The sequence below is a fragment of the Nipponia nippon genome, unplaced genomic scaffold, assembly GCF_047370975.1.
Source record: "Nipponia nippon isolate SJK-2023a ecotype South Korea unplaced genomic scaffold, ASM4737097v1 scaffold_24, whole genome shotgun sequence".
Lineage (NCBI taxonomy): Eukaryota > Metazoa > Chordata > Aves > Pelecaniformes > Threskiornithidae > Nipponia > Nipponia nippon.
Window position 1 is genome coordinate 6,034,744 of NW_028262341.1, and position 18,170 is coordinate 6,052,913.

General features: G+C 40.3%; 1 protein-coding gene across 1 annotated transcript in view; it reads right to left on the bottom strand.

The window, feature by feature from the left end:
• The window catches only part of LOC148055315 (uncharacterized), a 71,461-nt gene that overhangs the window by 17,845 nt on the left and 35,446 nt on the right, over nucleotides 1–18,170 (bottom strand). The window contains exon 5 of the mRNA XM_087761362.1: nucleotides 12,350–12,539. Coding sequence (XP_087617488.1) covers nucleotides 12,350–12,539 — 190 coding nt within the window. The remainder of the gene's footprint in view (nucleotides 1–12,349; nucleotides 12,540–18,170) is intronic.

Sequence of the window (18,170 nt, forward strand, 5' to 3'; positions counted from 1 at the left end):
CTACGGGGAGCAGCCAGGGAGAAGATCCACCACATCACCAAATTGTCTCCCTAGTCTGTTGTGTAGCTTTATTTTGTAATGCGGATACTCCTGACTATCAAACAGAGTTTATTCTGTGAGTTGGTGGGTGTATTCCTGTATTCTGCTCTTGCAATCATTTTCTGCCTCCCCAGAGGTGCCTTCAAAGATAACATCCTTCTCCTTCTACATTACACCCCTCCTGGTGAATGCTCTCTAGTGTGGTCTGAGGGATTTCTCAGATATTTTCTTCTGATCACTTCCATTTAGGTTAAATGTGGGGATTAAAAAAGAAAACTGTTCAGGCTGATGATGACCAATGCATGGAAAACATATTATACTCTTCTCCTTAGCAGCATCGATGAAGGTGAGAATGGTATGTCACGGTCTCATGTGCAGCTGCTTGACAGCTGGCTAGGAAAACAACCTAATAAGGTGATATCACTTGTAAGAAGAAATAATTGATTATGTCAGGTTTGGAAAAAGTGCTCTGCTTCCCCTTCTACCTGGATATTTATTAGTGACTGCCCAGGTTATTTGTGTGTCACTGATCTCACTTGAAAACGGGATTCATTGTTCTGTATCTGCAGTTAAAATACATTTATATTGATTCTAATGTAGAAAAAAATCAATCTGATTCATCTGAATTTTGTACCTATGTACATTGAATGGCCTGGCTGATATTCTTAGGACAGCTCTACTTCCCTAAATTCCTAGACTACATTTCTGCTACCTGTGAGCCAAATGTCACTCTCACTTTTGGAAGTCCTTGTGTGAAAGGAAGCAGAAGTCTGCCACTTTTCAAAGAGATTCTGTATTAAAACTTTATGTGTTCCCAGAAAGCAGTACTTTCCTTCTGATATTAAAGTTCAGGTCCTTGTGCCATCTCATGATGCCAGTCATTAAGAAAAATATACTAACATTGTGAGACCACTGCAAGTACTTGGGTCCTGTACTTTCCTGCCATCTGCCCCACTGATGTTTTAAAGACAGTATAACCTATTCATCTGAAGTGAATTTAGGTGTAACACCAGCCAAATAGATAACCAGGAGAATTTTTTTTATTATTTGAGTAGACAGCCTAATAAGCTGTACTGCATGCTAAGGTTTGTCATGTAAACAACCAGCAAATTTTTACATTAAAATTACGAAGGAAGCAGTGATAATAATTGTTAACTCAGTTGTCTGTCAGAGAAGATCTCCAGTCTCACCTATCCTTTTTTTCTTTACTAAAAACATACTTAGTGTCTCCACTGTCCCTGCATTCCATTTCCAGTTTATGAGGGCAGGGTTGGGGTCTCCTTCAGATACTAAAGTTCTGCCTAATTTTGCCAGGAAAGTAGGCTGGACCCCTTGCATATCTCCTTGCAAAGCAGTCTGCTCTGCCATCCCCTGCAAGGCTCCCAGCCTCGCTGCCCTGTTATCTGTTCCTCATCAGGGATGGGAGGCTCACCATCTCACTGACACCAGAAGCCACAAAGACAGGTCCTGGTGACAGCGATGGCTAGGCAGAAATGCATACTTCACAGAGAATAAAAAAAACAATTTTATTTAAGAAAATAACCGTTCATAATTGGGCCTCTGTCACTTTAAATTTTAGTGGTAATAGTAGTACTGGAACTTTAAATTACAGCTTTCAGTGGCTTCACGTTGAATCTCTCAATTACTCTTCGTAACTCCCTTCCCAGAGCGTGTGTGCCATGACATTGATATTGCTGTTCAAATCAAAATTCACACCCAGGGGCCAGGTTACGAGGTATGCTGTGCACGAATCCTGCCTGGCTGCATCACCAGCAACTGGGCAGACGTACGGGGAGGTGTCACTCCCAGGTCTGGGCAAATCCTGGTAGCTTCATGCAAAAAAGATCTGCATTTCTGGCACTGAGACAATGTCCAGCCCACCCACTCTCTTCTCACAGCATGAGCTGCAGGATGCTCCTGCAGGTACAGCTTTTGGTGCAAGGGGAGGCAGCCCTGGGAGAGGTGAGGCAACTCTGCCAGTGATTATTGCGGTGGCTGTTGAGGTTGGTATTGCACAGAGTTGCCAGAGCAGCCAGAGACAGCAAGGCAGTAGGTGTCTCACAGTTGGGATGCAGTGGGAGAGTGGGGAAGGATTTTCCTTCAAAGACAGTAAAACTATACACAGAGCAACTTAAGATGATGGGGAAAAAGGAAGAAGGGGGAAAGTTTCAAGTGTGTTGCATTCGGATGTAAATTAAGTCCATATTATGGATTTTTGCTGTCATTGTTACTGCAAGCTCTGTTTTATTATTTAAGCTGCCATTGCGGTATTTGTGCATAAATGGTGCCCAGCCCCTTCACCAGCAGCTCCAGCCCTTAGACCTAGAGACAAGCATGAAACTGGCAAGGGAAATGCTCAGTTCTATATAACCTGAAAATATGCTTTTAAACTCTAGAATGGAAAAGAATCTCAAAAATTATTGCTGTAAAACAGGTTGTGTGAGCAACCAGCTTTGAAAATGCATGAGATTGCTGGTAAGGAAGAAAACAAATTTTGTTCTGGTTGTACCCTACATTGATGGAAGCTAAATGTGGCTAGGCCTGCAGTTTACAATAAGTGGGTGAGAACAAGAGACCACTTTGTCCTTCCAGTAACCCAGTCCGGATGACTGGAAATCTTCATATGGTAGCTTAAAACCAGCTCAGACAGGGCTCCTATCTATTCCCTTTTCTAGCCTGGATGAAAAGCACGAGGATGGAGGTCACATAAACTCACTCTGTTCCTGCAGTTCAGAGCTATTTGCATAATCCAAGCTTTCATTTTAAACAAATTAAGTGCCTGGCACTTTATGGTTGTGAAGAAACCTCCCTGAGGTGTGAGTGAAGTATGGAGCCACTGAAAGCAAAGTCCACTGCAGGTCGAGTGGGAAATGGCAGTGCAGAGGAATGAATGCTTCATAATGTAAACAGAAGTGCAAGAGATGGGAAATTTTTTCACATTTTATTAAATCAGACTTTTACAGTAGTTGTTGAAAGCAAAAAACACTGAATTATATTTAGATAATCGTTCCATAAATAATGTGTGTTTTCACAGCAGTCACAAAGTCTGGAATTTATGTGCTAATTACAGACCCCAAATCATCTCTGCACAGATTTGCAATTAAAACTGAAATATTTTCATATACAATGTGAGCCCTGTATTCATAGCAACAGCTAAGAGACATGCTGGTTACAGTTTGCTCAGTAAATCTGAATATTTTATGTTTGAACACAATTGTTTCACTATTGTTGTCCTTACGTTCAGTATTTTAAAAGCTGAAAGAGTTTAAAGCCGAGTGCCATATTGTGGATTGCTATTCCTTTTAGAAAAAATATTCTTTATGTAGTAATGTATATACTGCAACAATCTAAGGGAACAAATTATTATTGAAAGACATAGAGAAAGCAAAATTCCTGCGTATGGTTATCTTAATAAATATTGTAAAAACACATACTTTTAAAACCCTGCAGTGACAGCAAAGTGCAGGAAGAATGCAAAATTAGGAAGAACGTTGAATAATTCAGTAGCTTGTTATGTGATTAGATCTGATTGGTCCACACTAAGATGTTGCTCATAAAAATGATTTCCCATGGTAGCATTGGTCTAGGGGTGGGGGGTTTATGATGTCCATAAAATGGGAGAACAAGGCTTACTGGAACTAATAATATCATGGCTGCGCAGAATGATTGATGAGCTTTAAAAAGGCCCAGATTGGTTTCATCTTTCTTCAGATTTTATCACTCACTCTTTCTTAGTCACGTGCAATCACTAAGGCCAAGAGAGGTAACAAGTGTTTGATGTATGATACTTGAGCCACTTTTGTCAGAACTGCATTTATTTTAAACTGCTCTTGTATTTGATAGTCCCAACATGTAGATGTTCTTTATGTTTATTTTTTCTCCAGCTGATGAGAACAGACACTCCTGGGCTTGGGTCAAGAGGTAAGCCAAGCTCACACTAGAGCAACAGTGCCAAAAATCGCAGTAAAAATTAAACAGATCTTCCTTCCTTGCACTGGGACCATTTCCATTACTGATTAAATGGATAAAGAGCTGTGTGGGGCTGACGTTCTTGGGAGAACCTCATACACTTTATTCTTTGCAGTACATGCGCACCTTTCAGAATGCTACTTATGCTTCTTGGAATATATTACCCATTTCAATTCACTCTATCCTTCACAATCTGCAGAGAGCCACAAAAGCTCCTTTTATGTCAGAAGAAATTTCAGATGAATAGGGAAAAAAATACTTAATTTAACCAATTGGGGGAAAAAAGGGTCATTTCCACTTGTTTCTGAAAGCTTACACATCTCCTCAAATACGACAAATCAACCAGATATCTTAATCATTTGTTGGAAACATCCTTATTAGTAACTTATTAATAAAGATTGCAGATGTGTGAGCTGAAAAATGTTTGGCAGGGTCCCAAAGGGAAAAGAGCGAGTGTTAAAGGGTTAATAAAATAACAATATATTGGAGTCCTGCTCATTTGGAGAACTTTGCGTTATCTTCTGTTCTCGTTGGAAGAATAATAGATAAATCAGCAGGACGTCAGATTTCTGAGACCCGTCACTGATACACACATATATGTTTGTATGTATAGGTATGATTACAAGACTGTACACATACCTGTGCCACACCTGTACGCTTGAGCATGGCTACGCATATGGACACGCAGGTCCTCTCACTCAACGATTTTGTCTCCTGTAGAGTTTAATGGTTTTCTGTTTTGACAATTTAAACTCTGTCTAAACACTGTTTAACAAAATCAAGAGCAGTTCTTGGCAATTAATTTCTGCCGTCAATAGTATTCTCAAACTGGGCAACTCCCCTTGGAACAGGGAGCCTTAACAGCAAACCCTGTGCAAGTGAAAGAGCAAGACAATTCATTAGACAACTCTGCAGCAGCTAAAAGTGGCGGGGGATGTCAGCCCGTGCTCCTGTGCTTCAATACTAATGAGAGTCATTGCATATTCATAACCCTAAATACAGTCAGCTTCTGATAAAAACTTTTGTCATCGAAGCTTCACAGCAAGAGCAAAGCATTGCACTCCTCGTGTCGTGGCACTTCCACCAAGCCAGCGCAAGAGCAAGATTGATTGTTTTGCAACACAGCCTGACAGGGAACTAAGAGATACTGCCCCAAGGGTCCTGAAACTAAGCTTAGTTTGATTACAAGGTTCCAAGTAATCAGAGAAACAAAAGAGAAGGGGGAAAACAGGGGGACGGATGTTGTTTTGTCTTGTTGGTGGGTTTTGAGCTTGGCGTTTTTTATTATTTTTTAAAGATAAAGGAGGCTCTAAAGATGTAGCTTTCCTTATTGAGTGTTGAGAGTAATTATCTGTTAGGCGTTTAAAACAGTTCATATCAATTTTTATCACGGAGGAAGAAGAACGGCAGGCGTTAGCAAACTTGTTCCCATGTTGTAGGAACACTGCTGCATGTCTTAATAGATACAAATCTCTAAAACTGTATGAAGTTTCACGTCAATATGAATAGCAAAGATTAGTGAACTCAACCTGTCAGATATTAAAATCAGCTCTGCGAAGTGTTGCGCTACCCAGAATTCACTTCTTGCAGGTTCCTTTTCACTTTTGTTGTCAGCTCCTTCTTCTTCTCATCATTGTTGCTATTTTTGTTATTAGTTTTGAGAAACTACCCATCTACTTTGCTGGCAGTCAAATCCTGAAGGTGTACAGCACTGCTAGCCTTTGACCTTGCGATACCTGTCTGCTGGGGCAGCTGTTAGCATCCCCTGGAGTCAAAGAAGAGAAATGTATGTTTCAGCACCCACTTTGAAAAAGCCTTGAGCATTTTCTCACTCATAATGATGTCTTCAGCTGGAATGCCAGCACATTTCCACATCTTTTTGACAGGCAAACAGACTATAAAATATACATAAAATTAAATGAAACAGGACATTAACACAAAGGTTTCAAAATCTGATGACAGTGTAGGATTGATTTTTTTTTTCCCCCAACAATTATAAAATCATGCATTTGGGAAAAAAAAGAACTGTACGACTCAAGAGAAATCATGAAGGATTAAGGATGTGGAGGTTTCTCTAAACTGTTAAATATCTCAGTCATGTGTATACAGGCTTTGAAAATAGAGAAATCTTGTAGTTATGATTGATTGAGGTAACTGATTATCCACAGATATTTTAAGTGTTGAGACATTAAATTGTCAGCCATATCAGTTTGATTGCAGTAAAACATGAAAACATTGACTTTTGTCTAGTTAGAGAAATTTATTTTTCCCAGAATGACAATCCTTTAAGTAGAAACCAGGCAGCTTGCCAGCTCTCCATGTCATACACTGAAGTTTGCAAATGCAACCCATATTTTCAAATGTTTTTCAAGGTTCAATGAATGGTGCATAGGTCTTTGGCAAATAGTCTTGTAATAAACAGATTTCCATATACTGCTTCAATCTTCCTTAAGCTTGGTGTAGACTAGTATTTATTCATTATGAATAAATGAATGGCATAGACAGTGGTTTGCATTCAAGGTGTATACGTATTCAGAGCTCTTCACTTATGTAAAACATTTCTCGAAAAGAAACAGTAACCCTCCTTGGACTGAAGCTATAGGAACAAGTTTGATTAATATGTTTTACAAGCCTGAAGTAAATGCTCATCATAACTGTCAGCAAGCTGACAGCTTTCAAAAAAGAGCCTTTGTTCCCGGAATGAGTAATTTGTGTGATCTTCTTTAAGATACCACACTCAAAACCTTAGAGGGAGAAGGTGTTACATTCAAGCAAATTCTACTCAAAATGTGATTGCTGCTAAGTCTGCTTTGTATTCTGGATCCTTGATATGCACACAGTATTTGCCCGGATAGAAGCTTTCTTTTTTTTTAATTTGTTGTTCTTGCCTGTCAGAACACCTGTGCTTTCTCATTAGGCAGAGGTGTACTCAACGAGTTTTGTACCTACATGCACATGACAGCCGCTGTTATCCAGTGCCCTGCATCACTTTTGTGCTTGCTTGTGGTTTAATAGGTGAAGCCCAGGTGTACAGAACTACAGGACAACTTAAAAATTACATTTGATTGGCTGAAAGTGTAAGGAAGTAGTCCAAAAGTTGGAGGACCACAGGGGAAAAATTGAGCCATACCTTGAGAAGCAAAGGGAACAACTATTCCCTCTTTTCTGGGGTGTTAAACGTTTTCTCCTAACTGAGGCAGTAATACCTCTGCCACAAAGAATTAGGGAATGCCACTTTGTGTCTCCAGCATTAATGAGGAAGAACATGTCAACTGCTGAAAAATAAAACTGAGGTTACCCATTAGCATGGGGAAATATTTCCTTCCTGACCTCTTCACGCAAAAAGGTTACTGTACAGCATGAAGCATTAGGTTTGATTACTTTTAGATAGCCAAACTTTGCTCTTGTTGTATAATTTTGAAGCTGGAAAAGAGCATTCAGCTTAAATGGTCACAAATTTATCTGTTTATATGAGTAGCTACAATGAATAATAACAATGAACTAATCCAACCCTTTTAAAAAATGCAGTCAAAATATTTGACTGAATGGTGCTGGATTCCAGTTTGATTTCATGCCAGATGATAGAGGAATTAATCTTTATTTCTGTCCATCCATGTGCCCTTCTATTTTTGGACTGTGGGTTTGCGTGGAGTAGAGGAGAAGCCCTTTGTCATTCACCTACCTCCACTCATCTAGTCTTCTGTTTTACAGGCTTTGTGTGAATCCAAGATGAGTCAGTCTCAGACTGAGGTCTAACTGCTTGCTCTGCAATCTTACATGCTAAATAAAACCTATATCCAAGGTGTATCACCTAAGTGACAAAGGTGTCCTTCCCAAAGGGAGGTGAATGAACCTGGATGTGCTCCTACACCCAACAAGGTGTAGTTAGTATGACAATATGACACTGATATCTGTATTATTTATAGGTTTAAAGCACAAAGAAAACTTATTTAATTGCTGGTTGAGCTATTGCTATTCATTTAAATATGGGATTGCCTGAACACAAGCTAGCTCACTGCACCTCACAAGCAAATCTTGCATGGGTCTCCACTGGCACTATTGACATCCTTGTAGGCTCTGTAGTCTGCTCCCACAGGACAAATCAGGAAAGTGAAGGCTGGCTTTGGGAGCAGACACAGCCCTAGCTTGGGCATGGACAGACAGACATGTTGCTGTGTAGTGTGGGACCCTGCAAGGAGCTGGCTGAGACAGTCGGAGCTCAATAGTCATCTCGGTTGCCCCAATAGCTTTCCCCTGGCCAAATTATTTTTACAGCCACTCAAAGCAACTTATTGACAATAGCTAGCTCTTACCTTCTCCTTACCAGTCAGCTGTATGGACACATCCAGAGTGACACAGCAGAGACGATTATCCGTCCTAACCATTTGCTAGTACAATTTTAATTCACCTTCATGCTGGGAGGAGACAATCAGTGCGCTACAAATAATAAAATAATACCTGGTTTAATACAAGGTAGGAGTCCATTCCTTCCTACACAGCAATTTATTTCCTTAAACACTCTTTTTAGATTATCCTTATCATAAGATTTTGGAAAGTCCAGGGGTTTTTTATTCCTTGCTGACTTTTACCTGTTTTGCCCTAATTCAGCTCCTTTTTGGAGAAGAAGCGTTGTTTTAGTCCTTTCAGGTTATTCTCCTCCAAGTCCTGCATTATCATCTTCTTTAGAAGAACTCAACAGTTTTCTCAGCACCAAAATGAGTCTGGATTTTCTCACCATTTTTTAAAAGAAATTCAAAATCCTGAAGTTAACAGTATTAGTGCCTTTCAATCACTAAGAAGGGGGACAGGGGGTGTTATATATTGTTATTACTATCTTAAAAAGACAATGGACAATGTATATTCCCATCTATGCATACTGTACTTAATAATTTTCCAGCTTCAGAATTCTGGAGGGAGATCATTCAGTCCTGGTAATTTACTATTACTGAATCCCTCAAATTACTCCATCGTTTTCATGCCATACGTCAACCTGTTAAGGCCACATTTTTATTTCCTGTGAAAAGTGACCTTGGAATAGAATTTAGGAACAAAAATACATTAAAAGAGTGGTGGAGCTGATTCACTAGAAAAAAGTTAAGCTCTGAGTATTGGTAAGTGTTGACAATAGGAAATGTAATAAAAATCTATAAATATTTGAGGGCTTTTAACAGTAATCATGGAGAAAAAAATTACTGACTTTGTCATTAAAATATTTATCCTGATGTATCTATCTTATCACAGAAAATGAGCTCAGTATTTCAGACACTGTGGTGTGGTAACTGGTGTTAATTTTAAATCTTTAATCATAACCACTGTAAGATAGTCAACTGAGATAATGGGGTGAAAATATGAAAAAGAAAATAGAGGGATATGCCTAGAAAATTTATTTGAAAGCATAATCCACTGAATTATGTTGAAACATCCCAGATTAATTTGCAGAATCCCCATTAACTAGATAAAACTCCAGTGACATGTGTGGTTAGAAACAGGCCTCCTTTGACACGGGGATTAATGAAGTAGAGAAAGGAAGAAGCGAAGGAACATGGAAATTCAACATTCAACCTGGCTGTCCCCTGTCTTTAGCACATGGTACTGTCTACACATGTACCACTTGCACTGGTAATTAATTTAATAATATGATATCTGTTGTAGACATCTCTGCCCATTTTTATTTCTCATAGCTTCTTTGATCTTTTATTCTTAACTGCTCCTGGCCAGTCAGTGTATGCTCTAATCTATTTACGTTACCTGGCAGAGTTTCGACTCCAAAATTTCTTTGAGTTCTTGAGGTCCCACCTTAACTTTATACTTTCCTAAACTCAAATTAAAATAAATAAAGTCAAAGCAGGATTGTTTCCAACTGCTTCAGGGGAAATATGAAGGCATAGGAGTTATGGCCAGCTTACTCCACATGAATGGCCCTCATTTGGTTATAAACTGACAGTTCCGTGGAAAGGTAGACCTGAATGAGATTAAGTAATCACAATTAAATCTGTGATAGAGCCATGTAATAGTTTCAAGTGTATTGATTGCAGATTTATCTCCTATTTCACTATTTGCACTCATATACTTTATATTTTGATGACACCAAGCTGAGTGGGTGCAGTTGACACACCTGAGGGATGGGATACCATCCAGTGGGACCTGGGCAAGCTGGAGAAGTGGGCCCATGTGAACCTCATGAAGTTCAACAAGGCCAAGTGCAAGGTCCTGCACATGGGTTGGAGCAATACCCAGTATCAATACAGGCTGGGGGATGAAGGGATTGAGAGCAGACCTGCAGAGAAGGGCTTGGGGTACTGGGGGATGAAAAGCTGGGCAGGAACCAGCGATGTGCACTCACAGCCCAGAAAGCCAACTGTATCCTGGGCTGCATCACAAACAGCGTGACCAGCAGATCAAGAGAGCTCATTCTGCCCCTCTACTCTACTCCAGCGAGACTCCACCTGGAGCACTGCGTCCAGCTCTGGAGTCCTCAGCACAGTAAGGACTTTTGTTAATACCTGTTTAATTAAGAAGTACACTATTCGGTAGTGATTAACCCTTTCGGAGCATTAGCAAAAGTCCATCCTTTTGATTAATGGTCCTAAAGAGTTCTCCTTCTCAACTTTAACTGGTCCACAGTGACTCATAACATTACTTGCGGATCAGCTCCCTCCTCAGGTTTCCACTACCCAGCAGTGGCAGTTGGCTTACTGCGGGTAACACCAAACCTGCAGCAGTGTTTGCACTGGTGCTGTGTGTGTTGCCAGGAAGTTTGATCTCTTTTAATTAAAATGGATGGGTGGCTTTAGTCATTGTTTCAGAAGGATGTGTTTGAGTTTGCAACATCCTTTTATCCATCAGGTTTTCTTATGTCATGTCTGGGAAGGACGAGGCTGCCTGCTCTCTGCCCACTTTGCTCTTGAACTTTCTAGGGTCATGATCCTGGTCACCTAGAAGTATATAAGAAGCAGAGAGTTTCTATGGCCTTCATCTTTTTTTTTTTTGTATGACTGTTCAATCTAGCCATTGTCTGGCCCTGTGTTATCTCATGGCAATAGACAAACTGACAGTTTTTCATAGAAGAAGTTATGTGGTCAGCAAAGATGAAAAAAAGTGCTATGGACATTTCCAGCAGTGGGAATTTTCCTTTGAAAATGCAAATCAGCATCATTATATTTGGAAGGTACAATTATTTTTTTTTTAACAAAAATCAAAAAGAAATAGTCTATTAATTTAATCTTTTTTTCTTTCCCTGAATCTTCAGCAAGAAGTTGTGCTAACATTGAAACAGGTAATAAATTTCAGTGCTTTCTTACACATAGCATTTTCAGCTGTTTTTCTACCCTAAATATCATCAACATTTTTTATGATATTTAAAAAATAAAGCATCTGATTCATCAAGCAGGATATCTTTTCCAGGTTTTAAAGCACAAAAAGGAATTTGGAAAAAACTTAGAAAGCCAAGCTGGTATTCTATTTTTAATTCGTGTAGGATACCTGGGTTTTAGGTATAAAGCGGGGGCAAAACAATTATTCTCTCCCATAAACATTTTCTGATTTAGCACTTTGGAATTCTGGCACTTTCTTTTAGGTTTTTTGCTATTATTATCATACTAATCGTGTGTGCAAATAAAACATTTTAAGTAGACTCACAGAAAAAAAAATCAGAAATAAAAATGGCTTATTTTTTCTATTTTTTTTCCTTTTCCAGACTTCATAACCTGCTCCAGAAAATCATACAAGCCTTTCCAGTAGCCAGATCTCAGCCTGCCCTTTCCTTTGTCTCTGGTGTAACTTTGCTGAAACAGCCCCACTGCCAATTGATTAACATTTTCTTTGTTAATACTTTGTACCTGCATAGCAAATGGTGCAGGTAGGCATGCAATCCAGTTATTGATTGGCACAGGGAATTAACCATTTGCTAGTAGATGGGTTGTTCATATGGCACTTTATATTTTGTTTGTATTTTTGTAAAGTAAATATTTATATGCGTTGTTCGTGTAATTTATTACATGTGTCTGTGTGTGTGAAATATATGAAGGTTATTTATGGTCTGTGTCAAAAGGTTATGAACAAATTGAATTTATGGAGAGGGATCACTATTCCCTTGTGATCACGGCAGTAGTTGTTTTTCACGTGTTTCTAAAAAAATAGAGACCAGCCTTAGCCTGTTCACCAAAACCGAAGGATCTTGAGCTCCTGCCAGTGGTTCTTTAAACTAAGTGAGGTTATCTGGCACTAAAACAGACTAGGAGATGTTGCAACACAAATTATTAATGGAAGGTAATTTCTACCTGCAGACCACACTTTGCAGCACCATACGTGAGCAATATTTTCACTTACAGGAGACAGTCACCTGGAAATCTGCAGGTCTTTTCTTGTCCTCTCAGTCTGCTGCAAGAAGTTCTCCGTGACTGGGTGTGGTGTCCTACGATAAATTCTCTGATGCTCATGTTTTGAGAGAAAGAGAGAAGTATTCGGTTCAGCGAGCATTTTTCTCCTTCTGGGCCAATCTCTGGAGCACATTCTTGAGCCAGGTAGAAGAGCTGTTGGGTAATACACAAAGTCACTTGAGAGCACAACACGACATCAGTTCTTATGATGAATATAATCACCAATCTAGGGCAGAGAAGTAATAGTTTTCTTCCCAAATAATTTTCTTTCCACTCCTTTGGTATGCCAGGAAAATCATAGACTCTCAGCAGACTACCAAACGCTATTTTAATAAGGCTGATATTCATCAATAAAAGGAAATACGAATGTTACCAATAATTGTGCTTGTTGTACTAGATGTCTGGAAAGATAATCTTTATCAAGATATGTACACAGACTTTTCTGTTGAATTTTTGGCCCATTCCAATAACTTTGTGTTTGCATCAAACCATATTCTGCTACCCTTTGTGACAGGTCAAATGTGCTAATACTATTTTCACGTTAAAAGTTGCTTGCAAAGAAGCACTGGCATAAGAAGTACACTCGAGGTGCTGGAGCATACAAAGTTGGTGAAGGGTCTAGAGGACAAGTCTCATGAGGAGAGACTGAGGGAGCTGGGGTTGTTTAGTCTGGAGAAGAGGAGGCTGAGGGGAGACCTTATTACTCTCTACAACTACCTGAAAGGAGGTTGTAGTGAGGTGGGGGTCGGTCTCTTCTCCCCAGTAACAAGCGACTGGACAAAAGGAAATGGCCTCAAGCTGCGCCAGGGGAAGTTTAGGTTGGATATTAGGAAAAACTTCTTCACTGAAAGGGTAGTCAGGCACTGGCACAGGCTGCCCAGGGAAGTGGTTGAGTCCCCATCCCTGGAGGTATTTAAAAGACAGGTAGACGTAGTGCTCGAGGACATGATTTAGTGGTGAACTTGGCAGTGCTAGGTTAATAGTTGGACTCAATGATCTTAAGGGTCTATTCCAACCTTAACGATTCTATGATTTTATATTTTCTCTGTATTTTTTCACTAAACATTAGCAAGTCTTCTGTAGGACATGTTAGCAGCTTCTTGGTTTGCTACTGCAATTTTTCGTTATTAGATGTACTAAAATGTAGAGGGAAATGATCAATTTCAAAATTACTTGCTAACTATTATATAATTGGGATTTTAACAGGATTTTAACATTTGGCTCTAAAAATTCAGATGCTTTATAATATTTTGAAACATTTATTTTTACAGAAATTTTGAAATGAAATTAGAATGATTCCTTTTCTTTTATAATCAAAACACATGCTTTTAACTAGCCCATAACCTCATCTATTGCATGGTAATTACAGAAGATGCAATGGCTTAGAGTATTTACATAAGCTGTTCAAACCCAGTAAACAATTGGCAAAAACTTTAATAACATCAGATTAAATCTTGAAGTTATTAATTCATTTTTAGTCAGTACTTACATGTATAAACATTTGGGGGAGTGATTGCAAAGAGTAGGTGATGACCTCGAGACTTCACCCAGTCCTAATAGATTTAGTCTGAGGTTTCTTCTTTGCTGTTAGGCACTAAACGATCCCATCACCAATTAATCTGAATGTTTGCTTTAATATAGTTCTTTTATGACTGAAGTTTGGAGGTATTTCCTCAAACTAGACATATTTTAGTGGTTTAATCTCATAATAAGTGTTAAACATAACTTGACAATATAGATTATCAGGCTGAATGGTTTTAATAAACTTAATTTGCTGAAAAATTATAATTACTTCTTTTTTAATCAGAGCTTGAGTTCATGAAGGGGGAAAATTAACTTTCTACATATGGCCAAATCCCTATTTCTCCAATTCAGGGGAAAGTCCTGTTCAATGTAGTGTTGCCTGAGAGAGGGATAGATAATGATTTGACTGTGGTAAATATAGGGCCCGGAAAAATTATGTCTTTTCCTGGTGTTACTATTAAGACCGTTACTAGTCAACGCTGTGCTTCATACTAAATTAGTTTTGCCAGAGCATGCTAATGTTTATAAGCTATCAGTACCCAATTTGTCCTGTTTGCAAAGAATGGGGCAAAACCAATTCTTGGTTACTATAAGTCAGCTACCTTTTTTTTTTCAAATTTTCCAAAGGTTGTGACACCAGGCTGTTTGTATCTCAGCTACCAGATGCATAAGTGATCAGAATTGGAGAAGTAAGATTTTTTTTACTCTGAAGTTTCTGTGAAAAATTATTATTCAAGAAGTGCACAAGAGCAGAGGTCTTCCATTGAAGAGTCTCTGAGATAAGACATGTGGTTTGATGCCTGGTCAAAAGACTTGCTCATCAGAAGGCCCCAGGGATAAGTTTCCTAACAGAAACCCTAAATTTATTTGAGGGCCACTGTCTATCACCATCTATTACAGTTATCCCAGAGCTTTACATGAAGGAATTTTATCACAGAGTCATTAGTAATTTATATTATGAATATGAGTTTGATTACAATTAAAAAATTGTTTTCCTGTCTTTCAGGGTTTTTTTTTCTTTTAGTATGTGAGGTGTAGATAAAGTCCATACTTGGTTATTTAATTCCAGTTACTCTAACAAGTAAGTCTTCAGACTGCAGGTGGATTGCAAAGGGATTTTGGCAGTGCATTCAACATATTGAGAAAGCCCATTCTTCCTGCTAGTATTTTCCATTCTAAGTCAGTCTCATGCCAATGTTTGTGGTTACTGTCACAAAAATGCAGGGAATAGGCCGATGAGAGATCCTTTAGAAATCAAACCATATGAAGAATTTTATTAAAATGCATTGTATACTGAGTTCAGTTCTCTATTGTTCCTCCCATTACGCAGCCACTGCAAAGTGGTTTTGAAATTACCAAAGCTGAACTTTGGTAATTTCTATGTCAACATGGTTATAATGAGTAATGGCTATGTCAACATGGGCAGCTTATCCCACGCTCCAACCCCAAACTGCTTGCAGCCCCACCCAGATGTTTCTTGGACCCTTAAAATGTGAAACTGATGTTTGAGATCTGGCCCTCTGGGAGCATTGGCAGGTCCTCAAGATCCGAGCCCTTGTACTCTGCATGGTATCCTCTGCTGTCAAAAACTGCCAGGACTCATGTCCAACTAAAGCAAGTAAATTGCCATTGCTGGGAGATGGTGTATTGCCACTCCTTCTGGACAAATAGTTAAACTCTTTGCAAACAGCCCTCCCCTGGTACCTGAGGTCCTGGCACAGGCAGAGCATTACATTGCTCGTACATAGTGGTTCCCCTACCCCTTCTTCCCGTGGCTCACAGCTGGCACAGGCAGCAAACTGAACTGCTTTTAGACAGCACAGTTTTCACAAAAATTAAGTTAATGTTCTATAACAGTACTTTGGACTAACTTTTTTTTTCCTAAAAGCCTGTCATTTTTAAATACTTCATATATATGTATATACGTAGAAGACATCATATACATACATAATCTCTTTGACTTAAAAAGTAAGAAATTGTATATATACATATATATGTGTGTGTGTCTGTGTATGATCTCTCCTAGTTTAAAGGGCTGTATGAAAGCCTTGTCAGCATTTTGCTCTGAAGATAGAAGTGGGACAGAAAGTGGCTTAGTAACACCTGGAATACCACCTGCCATCTGGAGAGGCTCAACCCACACTGGAGATGTAAGATTGGGACATAAATTTCTGGTCTATGATGCCAGACCTCAAGCTCAATCAATCAGAGGCATGTCATGTAGTTTTAGCCAGCATTTTAGACCCATTTGGCATCAGCATAAAGTTCTACACAAGGTGTAGAGCAATAGGGAATTAGTCCCACCAAGCTTAATAAAAACCCAGGGAGGGGAAAAAGTCATAGTTCACTTCTGGAGCCCTGAGATAAGTAAGTTTTTTATAACTTAAAAATGTTCTGGGACGTGCCAGTATAAAACAAAAGAGCTCCAGTACAGCCAAGAGGAGAGTATACAACGTAAATAAAAACACATGGAGACATTTAGAAACAAGCTACAAACCCCCAAACACACACTCCCTTGTTCTTCCTGCAGCTCGTGAGAAAGTGTGGTTCTGGGTTTCCTTTCCAGATGGAGAGCTCAGCAGCATATTCCCATTCCAGCACTTCTTCCAAAACTGCTGCGTTATCCCGCTTTCTCTAACACCTGCTACAAAGTATTTCACACTTGTTCTGTCTCACTCGAGGTACAGGGGGAAAAGGACACCGGCACCATCAAAGGTTGTGCCCAATGCTACAACTGACACTTCCAAAGCAAGCCATCCCCACTGCCCTTGCATTACTTCCAGAAGGGTATTTGTTTCATGGACAGCATCCAAGGAACAGCAGCAGCAGCACAGGTGCTGACACCTCAAATTCAGCATAAATGGATGGACTCATGGGATTCCTCTAGCCAGCCTTTCTTCTATGATTTTCTCTTTAATGATAAGTGATGTTTTGAAGATGGAGTGTTGCTGCTGTTGCACACAAGTAGCCTGTGGCAATGGGTGAGGAGGAGACCTTTCCAAGCCTCACACAAGGAAATGCATTAAAAATATAAACCATGCTAGCTGTCACATATTTGTGTGTTCAGGTGGCTTATTGGGATGTAGCCTATTGTGACATCACAAAATCTATTACATACATCTGTGGTTGTTTAATGTCATACAGCTTTCATTAAACACGTGTTGGCCAAGGTTCTCCTGTCCTTCCAGATTCAGATTGGTTCATGTAGACCACAAATCTCAGTCTAGGTCCTTCCTTGTCCTACTCCTTGTCAAGACTGGAAGAGCCTGGAAGCTGTTCTATCACACCTCAAATAACAGGGTCTCCAAAGGCCCATGGACAAGCTTGGAATTGCCACAGCTTTGTGTCTGTCCATGCAGGGGCCAAACCACATGCCCCAAAAAGATTCACTTTCAAAATGTTGTGTGACAGAAAAGAAAGGGATGTTACTGATGCTGAATATGCTGTCTGAGACCATCCACCGTGGCCCAACCTCCACTGTAAGCACCAGGTAGAAACACTGCAAGAGCAATGCGAAGTGTCTCAGGTGCCCCTTAGATGCTGCCTCCTTATCTTGAGCCATTAATTCAAGTATGAATTACAGCAGCCAGTTTAGAATAGAATGGGAAAAGAAAGGGAGAGGAAAGGGAGAGGAGAGGGAAGGGAAGGGAAGGGAAGGGAAGGGAAGGGAAGGGAAGGGAAGGGAAGGGAAGGGAAGGGAAGGGAAGGGAAGGGAAGGGAAGGGAAGGGAAGGGAAGGGAAGGGAAGGGAAGGGAAGGGAAGGGAAGGGAAGGGAAGGGAAGGGAAGGGAAGGGAAGGGAAGGGAAGGGAAGGGAAGGGAAGGGAAGGGAAGGGAAGGGAAGGGAAGGGAAGGGAAGGGAAGGGAAGGGAAGGGAAGGGAAGGGAAGGGAAGGGAAGGGAAGGGAAGGGGAGGGAAGGGGAGGGAAGGGGAGGGAAGGGGAGGGGAGGGGAGGGGAGGGGAGGGAGGGGAGGGGAGGGGAGGGGAGGGGAGGGGAGGGGAGGGGAGGGGAGGGGAGGGGAGGGGAGGGGAGGGGAGGGAGGGAGGGGAGGGGAGGGGAGGGGAGGGGAGGGGAGGGGAGGGGAGGGAGGGGAGGGGAGGGGAGGGAGGAAAAGAAAAAGGAAAGGGAAAGGGAAAGGGAAAGGGAAAGGGAAAGGGAAAGGGAAAGGGAAAGGGAAAGGGAAAGGGAAAGGGAAAGGGAAAGGGAAAGGGAAAGGGAAAGGGAAAGGGAAAGGGAAAGGGAGAGGAAAGGGAGAGAAAAG